The 23,090-nt window shown below is 41.8% G+C and overlaps 1 protein-coding gene across 1 annotated transcript; it reads right to left on the reverse strand.

The window, feature by feature from the left end:
- Positions 1-1,482: 1,482 nt before the first annotated feature.
- Positions 1,483-18,520, reverse strand: LOC112845454 (deleted in malignant brain tumors 1 protein-like). Its single transcript, XM_025904859.1, has 6 exons — positions 18,450-18,520; positions 14,852-14,988; positions 2,417-2,731; positions 2,004-2,315; positions 1,645-1,890; positions 1,483-1,487 (listed from the first exon to the last, which is right to left on the reverse strand). The coding sequence occupies exons 1-6, from the start codon at positions 18,518-18,520 to the stop codon at positions 1,483-1,485; spliced, it is 1,086 nt and encodes a 361-aa protein (XP_025760644.1).
- Positions 18,521-23,090: the final 4,570 nt, after the last annotated feature.

Genomic DNA, 23,090 nt, shown 5'->3' on the forward strand with positions numbered 1-23,090 from the left:
GGATAATCTCTAAAGTTTATGATAACATTCACAAATTCGACTATAGAAAAAAATTACTATCACTGCCCTTAAGAAAAATACACACAAGCACACACATCTGTGTGGCTGCTTTGCCCACTTCTGAAAACATTGTCATATTACTGCCATTAACGCACATTTGAAAAGGTTGACATGTGCCTATAACAGGGGTCTGCAACCTTTTACACCCAAAGAGCCACTTGGACCCCGTTTCCACGCAAAAGAAAACTCTGGGAGCCGCAAATACTTTTTGACATCTAAAATGAAGATAACACTGTATATATTGTTTTTTATCTTTGTGCTTTGTGTGAACAACTAAGGTGTGCTGCTTATGAAATCCATGAAGTGCTACAGAGAAAATTACATTTTATTTACGTAATTAACACATTTTGAACTCTTAAAGAAATATAACAAAAGGAAAGACACCCAGCTGAACTAAAATGATCCATGTAGCAAACAAAAACTGTTGTCAGCCGCCACCCTTATATCGCCTTTGGGCTTTTGGAGCCTTGACCTGACTCTTAAAAAATAATTGGAAAAAAGCACTATGCTGCTGAAAAATGAAAAATAGATATTTGCAAAATTCTGCCTGAATATGTATTTTACCTGGTTAATGCGTGCGGCGGGGCGTGGTTTGCAGCGCCGCTGCAGGGGAGTGGGACGCACCTGAGCGACACCCACAATCACGCCTCGCCGCCTTTACGTCTGCGCTATCTGTGCTGTTGTGTTGTTGGTGGTGTATGTCGGGCTGTGAGCTGAAAAGCTACAGCCGGCTGTATGCGTACAGCAACAGTGTGTGAAAAGTGCTCAATAAAGAGATGCTCAAAAGCGTGTTCATGGAAACATCGTCGGGTCTGCCGTGATTTGTTTACAATGGGACTTTGCTCCTGAACCTCTGCGCACAGAGTCCGCAAATCGGGGATATACGAAGTCAGTTTACTCACAGTGTTTGTCTTTAACATAGTTCACGGTGGAGAACAGCTGCTGACATAATGTGGATCCGAAGATCCGTAATTGGCATATCTGGGGTTGAAAGTCTCGATAAATGCACGGCGTTTCGGCGGGTATACCGGCTTCCGCGAGTGTGACTCTTATTTTGAGCGATGAAAAAATAATAGAATATAATTTTATTTTTATATTTCAAAAGCACAACAATCTTCCAATTTAGAACTACGAGTTAAAAAGAACTAACATAAATAAAATACACTTCAGCTAAATACTTCTAATTTATTTTCCCAAACCACGCGGAGCCGCAGTATAAGGACTAAAGAGCCGCATGCGGCTCCGGAGCCGCGGGTTGCCGACCCCTGGCCTATAAGATAGCAAAAATGATATCTGTAATCTTGTAAGTTTGTAAAAAACTGTATTTCTCTGCGGATCAAAGCTGCATTTGAAAAGAAAGATGCAACATTTCACCACTGAAATACTACACAGTGTGGTTAATGCACATCTCAATTTGACTGCTCACACTGAATTTCAGTAAAAAAACACATCAATGAGTGGATGATAAAGCCGTAAAACAGGAAGCAAGAATTACCAAATTACACATTTATTAGATGCTCTCACCTGAACAGATGACAGCAGCATCCTGACCATGTTCACATCTGTTTGATCCAAATCCACTGTGTTGACACTCAGTTAGAGAATTTTCATTTCCTGAACAGGTCACATTGTCAAGCCAGATCTGTCCAGTTCCTGCACCAAAGTCAGCTGATTGAGGAACTTCCAGTGCCATCCCACAGTTTAACTGTCTGCAAACCACCTCAGCATCATTTAAATCCCAGCCATAATCACAGACTGTTCCCCAGCTGTTATTGTGATAAAGTTCCACTCTGCCAGAGCATGGATGCGGTCCACTTAATTTGAACAGACCTATAAAAAAGCAAATTAATTATATTCTAACATAGTCTTTACATTTACAAAAAGATGTATAACACACAAAAACAGACTGACCAGCAGTGTCTTGAATATCTAAGAGCTTTCACCTGAACAGATGACACCAGCATCTTCATAATGTCCACAATTGTGTGTTCCAAATCCAATGTGTTGGCATTCAGTTAGAGAACTTTCATTTCCGGAACACATCATATCATCAAGCCAAATCTGTCCAGTTCCAGCACCGAAGTAGGCAAACTGAGGAGCCTGTAGTGCTGTCCCACACTTTAACTGTCTGCAAACCACCTCAGCATCATTTAAGTCCCAGCTATCATCACAGACTGTTCCCCAGATGTTATTATGATAAATTTCAACTCTACCAGCACATCGTGTTGATCCAGATCCAGCTAATCTAAGTAGACCTATCAGGTAAAAGAGATTAAATATATTGTAATGTTTTTTTTACATTAAAAAAAAAAGAGACAGACCTGAAATATTTTCAGTATGGAAAAGACTATCTCACCTGAACAGATGACAGCAGCATCCTGACCATGTTCACATCTGTTTGATCCAAATCCACTGTGTTGACACTCAGTTAGAGAACTTTCATTTCCTGAACACATCACATTATCAAGCCAAATCTGTCCAGTTCCTGCACCAAAGTGAGCTGATTGAGGAACTTCCAGTGCCGACCCACAGCTTAACTGTCTGCAAACTACCTCAGCATCATTTAAGTCCCAGCCATCATTACAGACTGTTCCCCAACTGTTATTGAGATTAATTTCAACTCTTCCAGAACATCGAGTTGATCCAGATCCAGCTAATATGATGGGCACAGCTAAAAACAAAACACAGTGATGAAACATTGTGGTTAAAACAGACAACCTTTATTTCTTCATATTTTACTTCTGTCATAAAATGTACTTGATAATTAGGTTGGGAAGCCACAATAATGCCCCCCAGGAACCAGAGGCAGAAAGAAATAGATCCAGGAGCCGCCAAGTGTACCGAAGACCTGAGGCAACATATGTTTGCAACAACTGCGCATCTATCCCTGCCAACCAGCCAAGTCCAAAGTTAGATTTCCAGTTTACCTGGTCAAATACTTTCTCTGCATCTAAAGAGAAAACTGTGGTTTTCTAATTTGTTGATAGTGCAATAATCTAATAGTCTGCGTGTATTATTGGCTGAGTGTCTACCCTTGATAAAATCTATTTGGTCAGGATTTATTATGAATGCAGTGTGTATGTAGATGTGATTATTCTAAAAACAAATAGACATTACAATAGGCTAAAACTATTTGGACCTGGGTCTTTATTGTTTGGGAATTTTTTTATTCTCCATCGTCACAAGACTGCTCAAAGAGGTTCCACCATTCATTACTGTTCAATCTATTTCTAATAATTATTAATGTACCACAGGCCTTCAAGCTGGCAGTATTTAAAATATTAATTAAATTCCATCTCTGGACCCAGGTGTCTTAGCTAATTATAGGCCAATCTCCAACCTTCCTTCCTTCCAACTACAAGAGTAGTTGTAAAACTGCTAACTGATGTCTGTCCTGCTACACCTCAGTGCAGCGTTCGATACTGTTGACCATAATATTTTATTAAAGCAATTAGATCAGGGGTGTCAAACTCCAGGCCTCGAGGGCCGGTGTCCTGCAGGTTTTAGATAAGACCCTGGGTGAACACATCTGAATCAAATGATTAGTTCATTACCAGGCTTCTGGAGAACTCCAAGACATGTTGAGGAGGTAATTTAGCCATTTAAATCAGCTGTGTTGGATCAAGGACACATCTAAAATCTGCAGGACACTGGCCCTCGAGGCCTGGAGTTCGACACCTGTGGATTAGATCATGCTGTAGGCCAGGGGTCGGCAACCCTAGGCACGCGTGCCACCGTTGGCATGCGAAGGGTTAACTGATGGCATTCACGCACGACCATAGCTGGAGTGGACATCGGGCATACCGGACATTGGCTCGGTGGCCCGATGATTTTTTTTATTTTTTTTGGTGGTGGATTGGCCAGATGCTGGTCGGTCTGTAAAAATAACTCAGTTGTTTGGTGTTGGCCATGGCGGAGCTTCCACAGATTCAGTAAAATTAACAAGTGGTGGAGGCCAGCAGGTGGATGAGGGAAGGGGAGGCAGGAGGAGGAGAGACCCGAGGCAGCCGCCGGTCGGAGCGTCAGGTGAACTAAACTTCAGGTAAGAAGTTATCAGTGTTGGGAAGGTTACTTTTAAAATGTATTCCACTACAGAATACTGAATACATGCCCCAAAATGTATTCTGTAACGTATTCCGTTACGTTACTCAATGACAGTAACGTATTCTGAATACTTTGGAATACTTAATATATTATCATGCTGTTTACAACTACGTGAATGTACTATTGCTGTGATTTATTACTGTTACTGAAGGTCCGAAACGTAGTAAAGGGACCTCGGGCTAATACGTCGGGTTCGTGTCGGGCTGGTAGCCGAAAACTAGCTTTACTTTGTTGTCTGGGTCAACTTTGCTTGCGGGAGACAGAGAGAGGCGTTGAAAGGCTGCTCCAACGGAACTTATTTTTCCCGGAGGAAAACACGAACACAGTGTACAGTTGAGTCTTAATAGCTTACTTACAAATGGGCTCCTCAGGCTCTCTTCTTGGCTGCTGTGGTTATTATTATATTTACATGCTTCCAGCTCCCGTTTTTGCTCCGTGACAGCTCGGACTTTTCCTTTCTCTCCCTCCCTCGCTCACAGACACATAACGGGTATGGTAGTCCATTCTCCCTGCAGCACGGACTACACTGCCCATGATGCTACATTCTTTAGAGCTATGCCTGTAGCAGTCTGCCTATTAGCTTAGCACAACAACAACAACACAAAGGCGCTCTCTCACCCAGGAAACACGCAGAGAGAGAGCGTCACCCTGTAACCATGGCAACCGTAACGCTGCCGCCTGGAACAACAGAACGTAGCTGTCAAACAAACCCAAACAATCCTGACCCGCGACAATATGAAACAGGGAAGTACCGCCGTGTATTCCATTTATTTCACCAAAGTAACTGTATTCTGAATACCACCTTTTTAAACGGTAACTGTAACGGAATACAGTTACTCATATTTTGTATTCTGAATACGTAATGGCGGTACATGTATTCCGTTACTCCCCAACACTGGAAGTTATGACCTGCAGTCTATCTGGGTCAGATATAAACCAAGTTTAGGTGGAGTTTATTTTCGTTGTGCTGACTTTTTACAGTCAGTTACAATAACTCGTACTGCGTGCTAGCTAGCATGACGGAGTTTCTATACAGCTGAGGGGGTGCTATGATTTTATTGATAGTGAACTTTATTTTATTCATAAGGTTAGTTAGTAGAGTTGCCAACCGTCCCGTACAAACGGAATCGTCCGGCATTCAGAGAAATTATTACGCGTTTCGTGTTGAGCTGAGAAGGAACACAGTTTGTCCCATACTTCAGCCAGGATGGAAAAAGACACAAAGCTGGAGTTATTCTGTGTCTTTGCTGCACAGCGGCATCTTCTTCTCCTCTCATTCTCTCCCCTCTCTCTCCTGTTGCTACTTCAATCATGAAACTGATCAATGATCAGCTGATCAGCTTTTCTCTCTTGTTTGTTTATCACCCACTTTGCGCCAGAAAGAGGAAACCACCGGATGTCGCACTAAACAACAGCAGCACGTTTAAGCTTGGTCAGCTGTTGTTAGAATTTATTTCTAGTATCAGCTGAGGTTTTCTGGAGCCACAGCAGTAAAAGCTGCCGGTCATGATATCGGTTTGTATATCTGGTGAGAGGGAAACATGCAGATGAAACCAGGAGATGTCCTTACTGAATCATCAGAGCTGAACAGGTGATGGAGAAACAGGTTTACCTTTTAGGTGACATGAATGAGTTGAAGGGAAGTTATGAGCTGTTTCTGAGAGACAAATAACACCAGGATCCTTTTCTATGTAGCTGACAGCTGGTAACTGTGCAGGGGCGGGTCTAGGAAAGTTTTGCCAGGGGGCCAGGTAGGGCATTAACAGGGAAAGGGGGGCACAAAGAAATACTTTCTTATTCTCATTTAAAATGTCTGGCTGTTATTAAATAATTATCTGAAGCTTACAACCAAAGTTTTCATCTGACGTAAAATGAATAGAAATCATACATTTACCAACAAGACAGTGTACATCACTGTCACAACAGCGTTTGTTTTCATTCAAAGGCTATATGGCTTTAATATCTGGGGGGCCGGTCTTTAGTCAAAATGCATCCATAGACTCGAGACACAATGCATTTTTGGGACTTTCAGGTGTATGGACCAATGTTTTATTTTCTGATCAAACCAGAAATCTTTAATGAGCAGCTAGATTTGTCTCGCATTAACTGGCTGAGTTAATGCCAGTTAATGCAACATCGAAGCAGCTGGAATCCACAGCTGTGCATGTTCATGGAGCTTGCATTTTCACCTGCTGGACATCACTACCTGACAAGTTTAACTGTCTTCAGAACATTGCAGAGGCCTTATTGACAGTATTTGGCTCTACATATCTCTGTGAGCAGATTTTCTCTCACATGAGTGTCCTCAGGTAGCCGTCTGAATGCTGGACACTCGGAGACCTGTGTCTCTGAGTGGGAGACCAGAGATCACATTAACATGTGTGTCTCTGTATTAACAAACATACCATATTGGCCCAGTTTATTTTTCTTATCATTGTTGTGAGGAGACCATAAATAGCATTTGTATTTTCTGTTGTACAGTTCATTTGCTGTTATGGAGTTCTTGTTATGAATAAAAAGTGTCTTTTTTTTGTTTCAAAATAGCTGATAACTATTCGCTGATAGCTGCCAACATTTGCAAACAAATATAATTCTATAAAGTGGTTCTATATAATGTGTAACTGTTCATATACAGCGTTATTAAATTTATTGCTAATGCAATCATATGGCACACTGACTTCTGAGGAAATTTTAAATGGCACTCGCTACACACCCGCTTTCACACCTTGGCTCATGTGATTAGAGGATCACCAGGGGGTCCTTTGTCCCTCTTTGGGGGGATACTCCCACTGGGTTTAAATCTGGGACTCTCAGCCATTTGACCTTAGAACTGAAGAAGCTTCTCGGATGAGAGGTGAAACGTCTTCAAGCAACTTAAAGAAGTCCAGACGCTTTTCTTTGCAAACTCCTTTGACCAGCCTTTTACACCATCGCTTCCTAGCATTTTCCTGACCAACGCACGGTGGGTTGTCAACAAAATAGATGAACTGAACCTTCTTCTCGCTGCACAGCCACTCCTCCACGACTGTTGTGTCCTGGTCGTCACCGAGGCATGGCTACGAGAGGAAATTCCCGACGCCTCGATGGAGCTAGCAGGCCGCACAATGCACCGCAGTGACAGAATGGCTACAGCAGCCATCTACACACATAACAGCTGGTGCACAAACACTCATGTGCAGTCCTTTCTACTTGCCCAGAGAAATGCTGCAGTGCTAATAACAGCAGTCTACATACCACCAGACGCTAAAGTTAGCTCAGCGCTTGCCTACATGCACAAGCCGATCTCCGAACAGCAACGGACATATGCAGAGGGAGTATACATCATTGCAGGGGACTTCAACAAAGCATGCTTAAGAACTGTGCTGCCTAAATTTGTTCAACATGTGAAATGCTCCACGAGATGGAAGAACACCTTGGACCATGTTTACTCAAATATTAAGCAAGCCAACAGACTGACCTCCTAGTGTCTTTCTATCGTGCCACAATCGAGAGTGGGCTGGTGCACAACATCCCCGTGTGGTACGCTGGTTGCAAAACAGCCGATAAGAAGAGATTCCAGAGGGTCATCAAAACTGCAGAGAAGGTGATTGGCTATCCACTCTCCACCCTGGACTCTGCCAGCTCTAGATGTCGCTCCAAGATGGCGCCAGCAGTATACACGTCTCTCGACATTGCGTCCGTCAACTCTTGTAGTTTTGCTTTGGCTTTCGCTAGCTTTATCCTTTTCTATATTATCCCAAAATGCCCTTGATCTGTGTGTGTACAATCGCCAGCTACTTTTACAATTCAAAGCTTCGTATGATCTGGCTCTTAAACAAATGGCGACAGGAGATGATTATAGGCCTCCTCCACCAGCCCCGTATTCCGGCCTATCTGTGCCGACACTCCGACACCACTTCCTGGAAGAAGTGCCTGAGGAAAGGAGGTAAGCGGGCTGGTACACTCATCAAAGTCAGAGCTCTTCTCCGTGCTTCCCGTGGAACTACTGGACCAGCAGAGTGCATCTTTAGATGGATCCTGCCTGTTGTCCCTGGAGGTCCCACGACAGTTGATCCATTTTATTTCCCTAAGCGGCCCTGGGCCCGTGGATGCGGTGTGGACCACAGAAATCTTCGCAGGCTTACCCGAGCCGGAGCATCAGATGTTAGGATCTACACACTTCAAATGGCTCTACTAAATGTAAGATCTTTAGCAAACAAGACGTTTGTATTAAACGACTTCCTAAAGTCACAACAGCTGGACTTTCTGTTTCTGACAGAAACATGGCTTTCTCTCAGAAACAGAAAGCATTTTTTAACAAAAAGGTTCTATCCATTAGGACCCTTGTCTCGTCGACTGCTGCCTCAGATCCTAGTCTTTCTCCTATGTGCTCAGCTGTCTTAGAGCAGTTTGATTCTGTCTCACTTAATGACTTGACTGTGGTAGTTTGTAACCTAAGATCATCACACTGCCCCTCTGATTGTCTCCCTCCAAGCTTGCTTAAAAACACTTTTAATACTGTTGGGCCTTTTATCCTGAGATTAATTAATACATCCCTTGCTACAGGCTGTGTCCCATCATGCTTTAAACAAGCTATAGTTCAGCCTCTTCTTAAAAAACATAACATGGACCCAACTGTTCTGTCCAATTACAGGCCAATCTCAAAGCTTCCTTTTCTGTCTAAAGTTTTGGAGAAAGTGGTCTACAGTTGCAGGCCCACCTTGATTTTAACAAGATCTGGTTTTAAATCACTACTTAGCACTAAGACAGCACTTTTAAGGATTTTTAATGATATTCTTTTAACTCTGGACTCTGGCAGCCCTGCTGCCCTTTTATTGTTGGACCTGTCAGCAGCTTTTGACACGGTCGACCATGACATGCTGTTATCACGGCTAGAATTTCATGCTGGCCTAAAAGGATCTGCCCTACAGTGGTTTCGGTCCTACTTGTCAGGAAGGTCTTTTTACGTCAATATGGGCCTCCATAACTCCAAAATAGTCTCTCTTAAATACTGTGTACCTCAAGGCTCTATTTTGGGTCCTGCCCTGTTCGCACTCTATTTTTTGCCATTGGGTTCCATCTTCTCGCAGTACAACATTTCATTCCACTGCTTTACTGATGATTTGCAGATTTATCTGCCTTTAAAAGCAGGGTCAGACCGTCCCCAGCTCTTATTACGCTGCCTTGACGACATCAAACAGTGGATGTCGTTAAATTTTCTGAAGCTAAATCAAAATAAAACTGAAGTTGTCATTTTCTGCAACTTTGTCAATAATCACATCGATAGCACTCTGGGCCTCCTTTCGTCCTACAGGGAGTGCAGAATTATTAGGCAAATGAGTATTTTGTCCACATCATCCTCTTCATGCATGTTGTCTTACTCCAAGCTGTATAGGCTCGAAAGCCTACTACCAATTAAGCATATTAGGTGATGTGCATCTCTGTAATGAGAAGGGGTGTGGTCTAATGACATCAACACCCTATATCAGGTGTGCATAATTATTAGGCAACTTCCTTTCCTTTGGCAAAATGGGTCAAAAGAAGGACTTGACAGGCTCAGAAAAGTCAAAAATAGTGAGATATCTTGCAGAGGGATGCAGCAGTCTTAAAATTGCAAAGCTTCTGAAGCGTGATCATCGAACAATCAAGCGTTTCATTCAAAATAGTCAACAGGGTCGCAAGAAGCGTGTGGAAAAACCAAGGCGCAAAATAACTGCCCATGAACTGAGAAAAGTCAAGCGTGCAGCTGCCAAGATGCCACTCAGTTTTGACTACCTTCCCTCTCTTTGTTACCATCCGACTACACTTCTCCAGTCCGAACGACATTCCAATATCATTGCTGTATAGCCTGGTAGTGTGGATCAGTGAATCGATGTCTCGTTCACTCTTGGCATACAGCTTGATGTCATCCATGTACAGGAGGTGGCTGACAACCGCTCTGTTTCGTAGTCGGTATCCGTAGCCAGTCTTGTTAATGATCTCATTGAGGGGGTTCAGGCCTATGCAGAACAGCAGTGGGGACAGAGCATCTCCTTGGTAGATCCCGCACTTGATGGTGACTTGTGCTATGGGCTTGAAGTTGGCCTCTAGTGTTGTACGCCACATCCCCATTGAGTTCCTGATGAAGGCTCTTAGGGTCCTGTTGATCTTGTACAATTCTAGGCATTCCAGTATCCAGCTGTGGGGCATTGAGTCATAGGCCTTCTTGTAATCAATCCAGGCAGTGCACAGGTTGGTCAGTCTGGTCTTGCAGTCTCGGCTGACTGTTCTGTCTACCAGTAGCTGGTGTTTTGCGCCTCTGGTATTCTTGCCAATCCCTTTCTGTGCCCCACTCATGTATTGACCCATGTGCCTGTTCATCTTAGCCGATATGATGCCTGACAGGAGCTTCCATGTAGTACTGAGGCAGGTAATTGGTCGGTAGTTGGATGGGACCGGTCCCTTCTTGGGGTCCTTGGGGATCAGGACCGTCTGACCTTCGGTTAGCCATTACGGGTGTCTCTCGTTAACTAGCAGCTGGTTCATTTGTGCTGCCAGACGCTCGTGGAGTGCAGTCAGCTTCTTCAGCCAGTAGTCATGAACCATGTCGGGCCCTGGTGCTGTCCAACTCTTCATACTGGAGACCCTTTCTTGGATATCTGACACTGTGATGGTTACTGGACCCTGTTCAGGGAGGTCGCTATGGTCTGCCCTCAGATCCACTAGCCACTGAGCATTGCCGTTATGGGTTGCGTCCTTCTCCCATATGCTCTTCCAGTATTGCTCCGTCTCCAGCCTTGGTGGTGCTGTTCTCTTATTGTTCCCTTGCCACTGAGAGTACACCCTTTGATGTCCTTAGTCACCCATAGCTTGTTATTTGGGTAACAATGAACAGTCTGAGCTGGAACAATGGAGTCAGTGCAGAAAGTTGTGTAGTCTGTGATACACTCAGTAAGCCCATTGATGTCCTGGGCGTGAGGCTCACAGAGTGTCTCCTAGTCAGTCACCTCAAAACAGCCCTGTAGTTCCGCTAAGGCCTTCTCTGACCACCTCCTAATGCTCCTCGTGGTCACAGGTTCCCTCCTCACAATCGGCACATAGCGGGGGGTGAGGTGAATCAGGTTGTGATCTGACCTTCCAAGTGGGGGGAGGGAGGAGGAGCTGAATGCATCCTTGACATTAGCATACAGTAGGTCTAGGATTCTCTCCCCCCTGGTAAGACAGTCCACATATTGTTTGAATGTTGGTAGTCTATTGTCCAAGGTGACATGGTTGAAGTCACCCGAGATCACCATGAAGGCACTCGGGCGCTGAGTCTGTAACCGTGTTATGGCAGAGTGGATAGTGTCACATGCAGTGGTGGGGTTAGCAGAGGGAGGAACATAAACAGCCACCAAGATCACATGGGTAAATTCCCTGGGCAAATAATATGGCCTGAGTCCAACAGCACACAGTTCAATGTCCGGGCAACAAATCCTTTCTTTGATTGTTATGTGGGCAGGGTTACACCACCGGTTGTTACCAATATATTTTTCTCTGTTTGATTTAATTCAGAGTCAGCTGTTAAAATAAGAACAGAACATTTTAGAACAGACGTGAAAATATCTTAAGAGTTTATTTTGTGATCCAGAAAGAGTAATATTTCAAACTCCTCCACTCTGCGTTCCTCCGCCACTGCCTCGTTTGAGTTTTGGACGAAATGCATTCTGGGGTATTTGCCTGGGTTTGGCTACAGTAGCTAGTGAGCTGATTGGAGACCAAAACAACCAATCAGAATTTTTTGCATCCAAGTCTGTGATTGGTTGGGTTTGTGGCACAAATATAACAGTGTACATAAAGAGTTGAACATCCAGGGGCAGAAATGTTGAGAGTGCGAGCAACACACTGCGAGCAGGTCCGCAGAGAGCTGAGCAAGAGCAAATGCAAAAACTGAGCAAGAGGGGCTGCTATTGTGTCTGTATATGGATAATAGCAAACACTGAAATACATTTTTTGCACACAGCAGTGAATTTTGTTTCCTCAAGTTTAGCTTTTCTTCTCTCAAAATAATTTCTCCTCAAAATGCAACACTTGTACTTGCAAATTTTTTTACATGCGCTCAAAATAGTGACACAAAAAAAACACGCCATAGTTTCAGGGGAGTCTGAATTAAATGCTTCAGCATTGTTTTAGGGTCCTCTTCTGCCTTCTCTGGCATGCCTGAAAACACAGTTGATGTGGGCATGGAGCTCAATAACAGTTTCTTTGATTTTTTTATTTCTTGTTCTTCCAAGAGTCTGCTCATTCCTTCTGAGGGATATCACTGACGCTCTGAGGCCAGTGTTTTCAGCAGCGACTGTTTCCACCTTCTGTTGGCTGAACTACAGACTCACTAAGCACCTGGAAATCTTTATGAAGGATTACCAGATGGGGCCAGGCATGTATCACATTTGTGTTTTTCTTTTCTTTTTTGTCTATAGACTCCAAGATGTCCACCATGCCACTGGTCTGTGAAGAAGCTGATTCTGGAGAATCTTTGGGGCGACTTCTCTTCATGGATGGAGCCAGTTTCCTGCAGGAGTGAGTTGGCGCCTCTTTTGGTGTCCCCATAATGATGGCCTCAATACACTCATCAATATAATGCTATAAACTGTACAGGTCAGTTGAAATACAGGTATAATTTTTATTTTTATTACCTTGGTACTGGTGGAGAAAATTAGTGGCTGAAATGTTTCAATCAGTGATGCGCCATGTTCAATGCTGCTGCGTTACTATAGCATACCTCTGCTGCTGCTGTCTCTGTGGTTGGCGTGCTTGTTAAGAGTTCACTAATTACGGATGCCATATCGCTTGACAGTGTGAAATAACCCGGCTGATTAATTCAACTTTATACTCTCACTCGATCCACTCAATGGTGAGTCATTTACTTTGTTTGTTTTATTATAATCAGTGTTGGGCAAGTTAGTTTGAAAAAGTAATTAATTATAGTTACAAGTTACTTCTTCAAAAAAGTAACTGAGTTAGTAACTGAGTTACAAGATTCTAAAAGTTATTAATTACTAGGAAAAGTAACTATTGCGTTACTTAAAAAAATTTTTTTTTAACCCTCTGGGGTCCAGGGTATAATTGGACATTTTTGATAACTTTTGATGTTTCCTCCACATTTCACCTTTAAAAACAATTTACTTTGCCTTATTTGGTATCATTCTTTTCAGCGCAACCTCACTTGTCTAAATTTACATTTACATTTTTTATTTTGATATACTATATTAACAAAATTGATCTAAAATCAGACAAAAAACATAAAATCCGAGTAGAAAAAGTTATATTTTTTACTGTAACAACCACAAAAATGTTTACTGAATCATATTTCATAACTCTAAATGTAAATATAAACTGTCAATTTTAAAATCCTATGCACAAGTTTTGCAAACAAAGTTATTTGCAGCCATTTACCTTTTACCCTTTTTCATAACCATTTTAAACTATTCACATAACAATCAGGTGTTCTGCATTAAAAAAGGATAACATCACAAGCCTGATGTTCTGCAGGTCTGACAACAGGAGGTGTATCACTCCTCCTGTTTTCTACCTGGAGACACCGTTTATAACTGTAATCTACCTTTGTTGGCTTTTTGGCAGCACCTGTAACATTCAGCAGTCACCTCATTGTTCTGACACACAACACAAAAGTATCCAATACACTACACACTCACTACACAAGACAACCCACTAACTACACACTCCAAACATGCTAAACGTCACAAATCTCTCACATCTCAAAACTCACTCTCTCTCTCTTTTCCGCTCTCTCTCTCTCTCTCTCTCTGTCACTCCTAAAACTCCCCCCTCTTCCTAAACAACCAAATGTCATGTTGCCATATCATTTTTTTGATTGGTCAACATTGTACATTTTTCCACAAACACGAAAGGGGTGTTTTTTGTTTTGTTTTGTTTTTTCTTTTGTGGTCATAAACAGAGACTGCTTGCTAGCGCTGTCCTTAGACTGGTCATCTCAAACTGTGGTACACAGTCGCTCTCTTTCCGTCCACCTCACCGCGGCTGCCTTTATTTGGCCGTTCTCCACAGACACTGCCCATTTTCTTGAACAAATGACTTTGTTCAAGAGAATGGGCTGGATTGGCCAAGGTGTGTAGGAGTGTGCACGGATCGTACTAAAGCCATGAGTGGAGTAGTAGCCCAAATTTGTGAGTTGGCACCAGAAATACAGTGGACTCACAGCAGTATCCATCGCGAGGCCCTCGCAGTGAAAAAGTTGCCTGAAGAACTTAAAGCTGTACTAGACTCAGCTGTGAAAACTGTCAACTTCATGAAGAGCAGGCCGATGCACTTTTGCCTATTTCATGTGCTCTGTGATGAGATGGGCAGTGAACATGTCCAGCTTCTGCTCCATACAGATGTAAGATGGCTTTTAAGAGGGAAGGTCCTTTCTAGGCTTTTCAAATTGCACAGAGAGGTCCAGATGTTTTTACAGGACAAAAACTTCCCCTTATCAGATGTTTTTAAAGAGACTGTGTGGCTTAGTCAGCTGGCATACTTGTCGGACATTTTCTCTCATTTAAACGAGCTGAATTTGAATGGCCTACAGGGACTCCATCAGTGTTTTTGATGTGCAGGACAAAATCAATGCAATGTTGAAAAAACTGGAGTTATTTGTAATCAAAGTCAAGACAGGTGATGTTTCAGCTTTCCCCACTTTGGAGAGTTTCCTGTCTGGCAACAATCTGACCTTCACCGATGGAGTCAGAGACAACATCGTTGCGTACCTTGTCTCTCTCAGACAGCATTTCAGTGAATATTTCCCAGCGACAGCAGAAGTGAATAGCTGGATGAGAAACCCATTCAGCATCAAAGCCTCTGACATACCTGAGGATTTCACAGTTGTTGAGCAGGAGAGTTTAATAGAACTATCTTGTGATGAGACACTGAAGTCCACTTGCAGAAATCAAACATTGTTGGACTTTTGGCTACAGCTGCGCAGCGAAGACCCTGCACTTTCAGACAAGGCTGTGCGCTTTCTCCTACCGTTTGCAACCACATATCTATGTGAGAAGGGCTTCTCTTCACTCTCTTTCATAAAGACAAAATATAGAAACAGATTAGATGCTGAATCCAACTTGAGGCTGAAGCTGACCTCAATCGACCCAGACCTCTCCCTTGTCACATAAATAAATAAATAAATAAATTTTTATTTATATAGCACCTTTCAAGACAGAATCACAAAGTGCTGCACATAAGATTACAAGTCATAAAAAAGATTTTAAAAGAGAAAATAAAACAGGCAAAAAATTAACCAAAAGCAGTTTTAAAAAGGTAAGTTTTGAGTTGTTTTTTAAAAACAGCTACTGAGTCCGCAGTTCTTAATGTTTGGGGGAGAGAGTTCCACAGTCTAGGGGCCACAGTGGCAAAAGCTCTATCACCCTTAGTCCTCCTCTTAGTATTTTTTAAAGCAAGTAAGCCCTGATCAGATGACCTCAAAGACCTGCTAGGGACATAGGGCTGTAGCAGATCAAAAATGTAGGCTGGTGCCAGTCCGTGCACAGCTCTGTAGGTCAAGACCAGGATCTTAAAATTGACTCTAGATTTAACAGGAAGCCAGTGTAACTGAGATAACAATGGCGTCACTTGTGAGTACTTGGAGGATTTTGTCAAAAGCCTAGCTGCAGCGTTTTGCACAACCTGCAGACGATCCAAAGAACCTTTGCTTAGACACATAAACAGCGAATTACAATAATCCAAGCGTGACGAAATAAATGCATGTATAGCAATCTCCAGTTCAGAACGGGATAAAATCGGGCTTAGCTTAGCCACATTTCTTAAATGATAAAAACAAGACCAAACCAGAGATTTCACATGCCCATCCAATGTGAGACTCGAATCAAAGGTGACACCTAAATTCCTGATAGAGGATTTAACATAGAGTGAGAGAGGACCAAGGGCTTTCACTATCTGCAATAAAAATCTATCAGGGGCGTATACGAGGACTTCGGTTTTCCCCTCGTTGAGTTGGAGGAAATTTGCAGCCATCCAATGTTTGATCGAATCTAAGCAATCATTCAGACGCTGAAGCTTAGATAAATCCTCGGGCATAAAAGAAACGTACAACTGAATATCATCAGCATAACAGTGATAAGAAATGTCCTCAAAAGAGCCCATTATATGCTGGAGGGGGAGAAGATATATTAAAAACAATAAAGGCCCCAAAACTGACCCTTGAGGGACACCATAAGTAAGGGAGGTAGAGGATGACCTAAAATCGGAGACTGCCACAGAAAAGGATCGGTGATGGAGATAAGAGGAGAACCACTCTAATGCAGTTCCAGATACACCAACCCAATTTTTCAGCCTTTCAATGAGAATGTGATGGTCAACTGTGTCGAAAGCTGATGTGAGGTCCAACATGAGTAGAACAGAGCATTTTCCTGCATCATTATTCATCAAGATATCACTTGAGACCCTAAGAAGAGCTGTCTCCGTGGAGTGAAATCGGCGAAAACCGGACTGAAACTTATCGTGAATGCCATGTTTATCTAGAGCTGCCATAAGTTGCTTAGCCACAACCTTTTCTAGAAGCTTAGCAATTAACCGTAATTTAGAGATGGGTCTGTAGCTGCTCCAAAGAGAGGGGTCTAGTTGAGGTTTTTTTAAAACTGGGAGAATAGCAGCGTTTTTAAAATAAACCGGAACTATACCAGATGCCAGTGAAGAGTTGATTTAAGTGAGCACACATGGGCCAATAGACTGGAAGACATTTTTGAATAATGATGCAGGTACAATGTCAAGTGAACAGGAGGATGCTTTTACTGAATTCACTAATTTTACCAGCTCAGGTAGTGAAACAGGAGAGAAAGTATCAAAGATAATGGGCTGAGATGGGGTAGAGATTGAGATAACAGGTGCTGAGTGTGTAAAATTCATTCTCACGTTATGAATTTTTGCAAGCAGAAAAGAAAGAAAATTTTCACAGTCCTCGTTAGAAAAAATAGGGCCCGCAGGCAGAGCAGGAGTAACAATGTCACCAATGGTGTTGAATAGCACCTTAGGATTGCCTCTGCTCTTTGTAACCAAGTGTGAGAAATGGGCAGCCCTCGCATTTCTGATCGCATTATTAAAAGAAGCTAAAAGGTCCTTAAGATAGAGGTGAACATTTAGATGAGTTTTCCTCCACCTGCGCTCCGCTTTACGACAATCACGTTTTAGACAACGAATACTGTCATTTAGCCAAGGAGGAGATTTGGAGGCAGAAACACTCCTAGTCTTAACCGGACAAATTTCATCTAAAATAGAAAGGCAATAATTATTAAAAAGACTGGTTGAGAAATCAACACCATTTTGAGGAGATAGCTCTAAGTTAAAAGCATCCACAAATTTCTCCACTGTGGAGGAGTTTAAGATGCGAGAGCTAACCATCCGTCTAACGGGGGACAAAGGCTCATTAAAAGACAAGTTAAAAACAATAACATAGTGATCAGAAATAAAAATGTCCTCAGAGCAAATAAAATCAATATTTAGACCGAAAGAAAAAACAAGGTCCAGTGTGTGACCTTTGCTGTGTGTAGGACCGGACACATGTTGAGTCAAATGAAAAGAATCCATAATGTTCATAAAGTCTCTGGCGAATGGGTCGGAGACATCATCAACGTGTATGTTAAAGTCCCCAACTATAAGCACTCTAGACAGCTTCATAGTAGCGGATAAGAGGTCACTGAGCTCCGATAAAAATAACCTGTTATATCCAGGTGGACGATACACCACAGCACAGTAGAGAGGATCCTTGTTACCAATTTTAAGCATCTGCAGCTCAAACGAACGAAAATGTCCAGTTTTCACGGAGCTGCAGGAGAAACGGTCCTGGAAAGCCACGGCAAGCCCACCACCCCGACCAGACAACCGAGGCTGGGTAATAAAAGTATAGCCATCCGGGCAGTGTTCAACAGGTGACGAGTAGTCTACATCCCGCTGCCAGGTCTCAGTCAGGAATAAAAAATCAAGTTTTTTAGATAATATAAAATCATTCAACAAGAATGATTTATTAGACAGAGATCGAGCGTTAAAAAGCGCCATATTCAGTGAGCTAGAAGCCTCATTATTTGCAGAGGCTCGAGTTAAGGGACGTAAATACACAGGGTTCGAGCCGTCACGCTCGTAGAATCCACTCACCGAGGGAAGAAAAAGCCAGCCCGCAGAAGAGTCTGGATAAACCCTCCTAAGGTGGCACGGTCTCAAAGAGCCGGGCCCAGCATATCCAAACAAGGCCGTGGAAAACAAGTCCCCCTCCATGGAGCTTTTCTGGACACAGGAGACAACGCACGCTCGACGCCGCTTACCAGCCAAACCACGCCGCCAGTAAAGCCTGAGCTTTACCTGAATACCTCCTCTTCTCCCTCTCCTTCTCCATGGTCTAGAGGGACCACTGAAATCGCCTGACGAGGATCCAGCTAATGGAAGAGGGTTTAAATGCAGTGCACTTCATATTGTCACTTGATGGGTGTTTCAGTCAAGTACAGTTGTGGCTTTTTATGACAGTTAAAATAAATAACATTCTTATAGGAAATAAAATTGTCTCGTGTAAACTGTATATGTTGTTAAATAGGACTATACTACTGTATTTTAATGCCGGTCACAATGGTGGTACTTCAAGAGCCATATATTTTCTGAGGTGGTACTCATTGTGAAAAGTTTGAGAACCACTGCCTTAGACAGTAAATGTGACGAAAGTACTCTTTGTACTCTACTGTTTATCATGACTCTGATTTTACGTGGCCTATCAACACAATTTAAAAACTGGTATATATCACCTTGTTGCTTTGTTATCTTGAAGTGGTCATGTGATTGGTTTACCACCACTACGTTATTCTTCCTCAGTCAAACAGCAGCACTCATGGGATTGTTTTGCCCCCCTAGCTCCAGGTGTTGTGCCAAAAAGTGATCGTCTGCCAGAAAGTGATTGCCGTCCGCGGGAGTGTGTGCTGCTGGTTAAAGCTGTAGCACCCAGATTACTTATGTAGACAGCTACTTCCGCGTAGCCGCGGTTGCGCAGTCAAAACACCGTTTAGCTAAGACTAGGATAGTGACACTTAAGTTCAATTACTGGTTTTATTTATTGAATATTGTTGTTTTTGGTTTTTCACTATGGCTGAATGTTAAATTAACTTTTCAAGAGTTGAGTGAGCAATCTGATTTCTGTGGTTTTGTCCGTTTTTGGATGTTTTTTGTTACTTTTCTGATTGAATGCCAAAACACCCTATGGGACTTTTGAATTGACTGCAGTTCCTTTTAGATTATTGAACTTGTTGCGCAACACATGCAATTAAAGTTGTTTTGTAAATATTGGATTAACCTTGGATAATGTTTATTAGCTTTCTTGATCATTTACTTTACTTTGATGAGCCCATGCAAATGTTTTTCTATAATATTATTTTGAATGAAATTCATTATAAGGAGGAAATGTCATGACTTTGGTTATTGGTTTATTGGCTGTTGTATAAAATATGGTATTAATTATTTGACGTAGTTATTTATGGATTTATTTATTTTGTGATAGCAGTAGAACACTGTTCAAATTTAATTGTGAATGCTAATTTATGTTTTTTTGACCTTGCTTAGGGTAAGGTTCTTTTTTTTGTCTCCCGCGATCGAAGCCCTGATCAGTGCGGGATGGCGCGTCACCCGACCACCGCTGCATTGTGGTAGGACCTGTGAATCTATGAACTGACAAATGGACTAACTTGAACTATTGAACTGTTGAAACATGACCTATCACAGGTCAACGGAACTAAGCTGAACTGGACTGGACTAAACCTTGTCCCAGTACCTTTTGGGACCAAATTAGTTGTTTTGTAGTATTATTATTATTATTATTATTATTATTATTATTATTATTATCATTATTGTTATTGTTGTTGTTGTTTTGTTTGTGATATATATGCATATATTTTTTTTTGTATATCTGTCTATAAATTCTACATCACCATAACATACATAATACATATATATATTTTTCAGCTCTATTTCTGTTGACTGTGTTTTATACAAACGCTCAGGCTCTATAGTCTAAGCTACTTCTGATTAACTTATTATCTATCAAGCTGCAGTCAGGTGCCCTGGTCCTTTCCCATGTTACATCTCCTCACTTATCTGTGTTACTCACATGCAGGGGATAAAACCATTAACATCTCTAAGTGGAGTAGGCGGCAGTTTGAGGGAAAAACTGGGGAAGGCTAGGAAACTTATTTTCATGCTTTTAGTTTTTATGTCTGTTGTATAACTAACAAAGGAGGTCTATATAATCATACAAACTCTAATAATGAGCAAAACAACAAAAGCATAAAAACCCCTAGTACTTTTGCATCAACAAGGTGATTCTAAAAGCACTAATAACTTGGCATATCTCGGTATTATGTACAACTTGTCCTTAAAAAAAATCAGAGAAAACTGGACGAGAGGAAACAAAAGAAGAACTGGTAGGCCTTATAAAAACAGCAGATGAACAGTATCTGAAAATCATGTGCTTAAGAAATTGGGGAAAATCCAGCAAAGACCTCCGCATGACACATTATCGAACGTTATGTTGTGTGTCATGGATACTCTTGACTCCAAATCTCCTGATCACTATGTCTATCTGAGACACCAAGACCGAGACAGTGAGACCAAGACAAGACCGAGGGATCCGAGACCAAGACAAGACCAAGACCAAAGTACGTTGAGACCAAGACAAGACCAAAACCACGTAAAAGTGGTCTCGAGACCAAGACCGGTCTCGAGACATCTAACTCTAGAAGGGTGGCTGTAAAGAAACCACTCTTAAGAAAGGGAAACAGGGAGAAAAGGCTCAGGTGCACCAAATTACACAAGAACTGAACTGAAAATCAGTGGCAACAGGTCTGATGGAGTGATGAATCCAAATGTGAAAATTTTGGTTTAATCATCAATATTAATAATTAATTCATCAATATATACCAAGGATGTCAGGAGACAGGCACAGCAAGGAGTGTCTGCAGCCATCTGTAAAAGATGGCAAAGGCTCTGTCATGGTTTGGCACTGCATTTCACCCATTGCTGTTGGAGATCTTGTCAAAATATATCGAATTATGAACACAGAAAAGTATAATCAAATTTTGATCCAACATGCAATACCATTTGGAAAGTGTCTGATTAGCATCAGAACTATTCCTGAAGACTATTTAAAGAAATTGCAAGACAACTTGCCCAAGAGAGCTCAGGCCTAACCCTTTAAGACCTACCATAGAACCAAGTCCGCCAGAGCTTATCTTTATATTTTTACATGCTGCAGTGCCAATTTTGGGGCGTATTTCAAGTTGCTATACATAAATACAACCATTAGATCCCAAATTTAATAATATGTAAGCATTAAGTCCATAGCAACTACACAAATTGCAAAAAAAGAGGAATAAACTACAAAAAAATAGAAAATCTTTTTTTTGTTTTGGTTTTGTTTTTTACACATATTTCTAGTTAGAGAAATTTCAGAGGTTTATCCCTCAAAACAATGAATGCAAAAAGTTGCAGAAAATAGTTTCCAACCACAGGAAATTTATTTTGAGTGTCTTCATAGTTTTATTTTTGAGATACACCAATTTTTATACACTCCAGGAAAAATGAAAATAAATATTATAATACAAATTTGCAAAAAAAAAAACAGCATGTGCATCAAAATAAACTATTTCCAACAGTGTAATTTGAGTTCTAAGCATCCCAGAAACTATACAGAAAGGCAACAACTCAAACATTAATTTTAAAAACACCAGCATATCTTTGTAAATGCCCTATAGGCAAAAACTATATTTTCTGCGAAAATGACGTCACTTCCGGTTTTGGGCAAGTAATGGCGGACATGCGATAGTTCGTGCTGACGTTTATTCCAAAGTAGGAAGTGTTATGACCAGCTGATCAGATCAGCAAAGCGTGTTTCTGGAATATTATGTTTTTGCTGCTGCAAATGCTTTTTACACAATTTTTGCAAAGCCATAGGTGGACGGAAACCGTGATCGAGCTGAATACAAAGGCTGTAAGTACCATTCCAGTTTCATATGCAAAAAAAACTTGTCATGGTCCTGGGTCATGTGACACAGTGTTTCTGAGTTTCATGTTATTTTGTTATTTCATCTGTATTCCAGTTTCTTTTCATCTAGTTAAAGTCGGTAATGCCTAGTTTGCAGTTTAGTTCATGGGTTATCAGGTCTGTGTGGTTCTTGTTGTCAAGTTTGTGTCATGTCTACGTCTCCATGTTTCCTGTTTTATTTTGAAAGAGTCCAGTGCTCTTTGTTCATTGTATTTGGTTTCACTTCCCCTGTCCTGTCATTAGGTTCATGTGTGTCAGCTGTTCTCCCTCATGAGTTTCCACTTCCCCTAATCATCCCTGTGGTTATATAGTCTCTGTGTTTCTTTCAGTCAGTGTTGTGTCATCTGTAATTGCTCTAGTACTGTTACTGCCACTGTTTCTGTTTCTAGCCTTCACGTCATGATTCTTAGCCTGCAAGATTCTGTGTGGAACATGTTCATAGTCATTTATTCTAGTCATGTTTCTCTGTACCTTCATGTGCCAGCACAGAGATCTTGCTCATAGTTTTTTCATGTCATGTTCATAGTCAGTTCATAGTACTTTGTCATAGTTCTGTCCTCAATCCTAGTCTTAGTTTATGGTCCTAGTTTATAGTCATTAGTTTCTCACAGTTTAGGTCCCTAGTTTAGTCATTGCCTTAGTTTATGGTTTATTATTTTACTTACTGTTATCAGCCCCAAACAAAGGCTCACTTTCAGTTTAAAACTCAGTACCATCTCATTGCCTGTGTCTGCACCTGGATCCTCACACTCCCACACTCGGTCTGCCAGGAGGGCAGACCGTGACAAAACTATTGCGCTAGCTTATGTGGTTGCAATTCTACTGGGCTTTAAAAATAGTTACGCAAAACGGAGCGTGCCCACTCCAACCTCGATTCCTAAAGGGA

This window comes from Oreochromis niloticus, linkage group LG3 (genome assembly GCF_001858045.2).
Source record: "Oreochromis niloticus isolate F11D_XX linkage group LG3, O_niloticus_UMD_NMBU, whole genome shotgun sequence".
NCBI classification, from domain to species: domain Eukaryota; kingdom Metazoa; phylum Chordata; class Actinopteri; order Cichliformes; family Cichlidae; genus Oreochromis; species Oreochromis niloticus.

Coding starts and splice junctions, on each gene's coding strand:
- LOC112845454 (XM_025904859.1), bottom strand. CDS start 18,520: ATGGAGAAGGAGAGGGAGAAGAGGAGGTATTCAGGTAAAGCTCAGGCT. Junction 2,316..2,416: donor TGCTGCTGTCATCTGTTCAG/GTGAGATAGTCT, acceptor TTTACCTGATAG/GTCTACTTAGATTAGCTGGA. Junction 1,891..2,003: donor TGCTGGTGTCATCTGTTCAG/GTGAAAGCTCTT, acceptor GCTTTTTTATAG/GTCTGTTCAAATTAAGTGGA.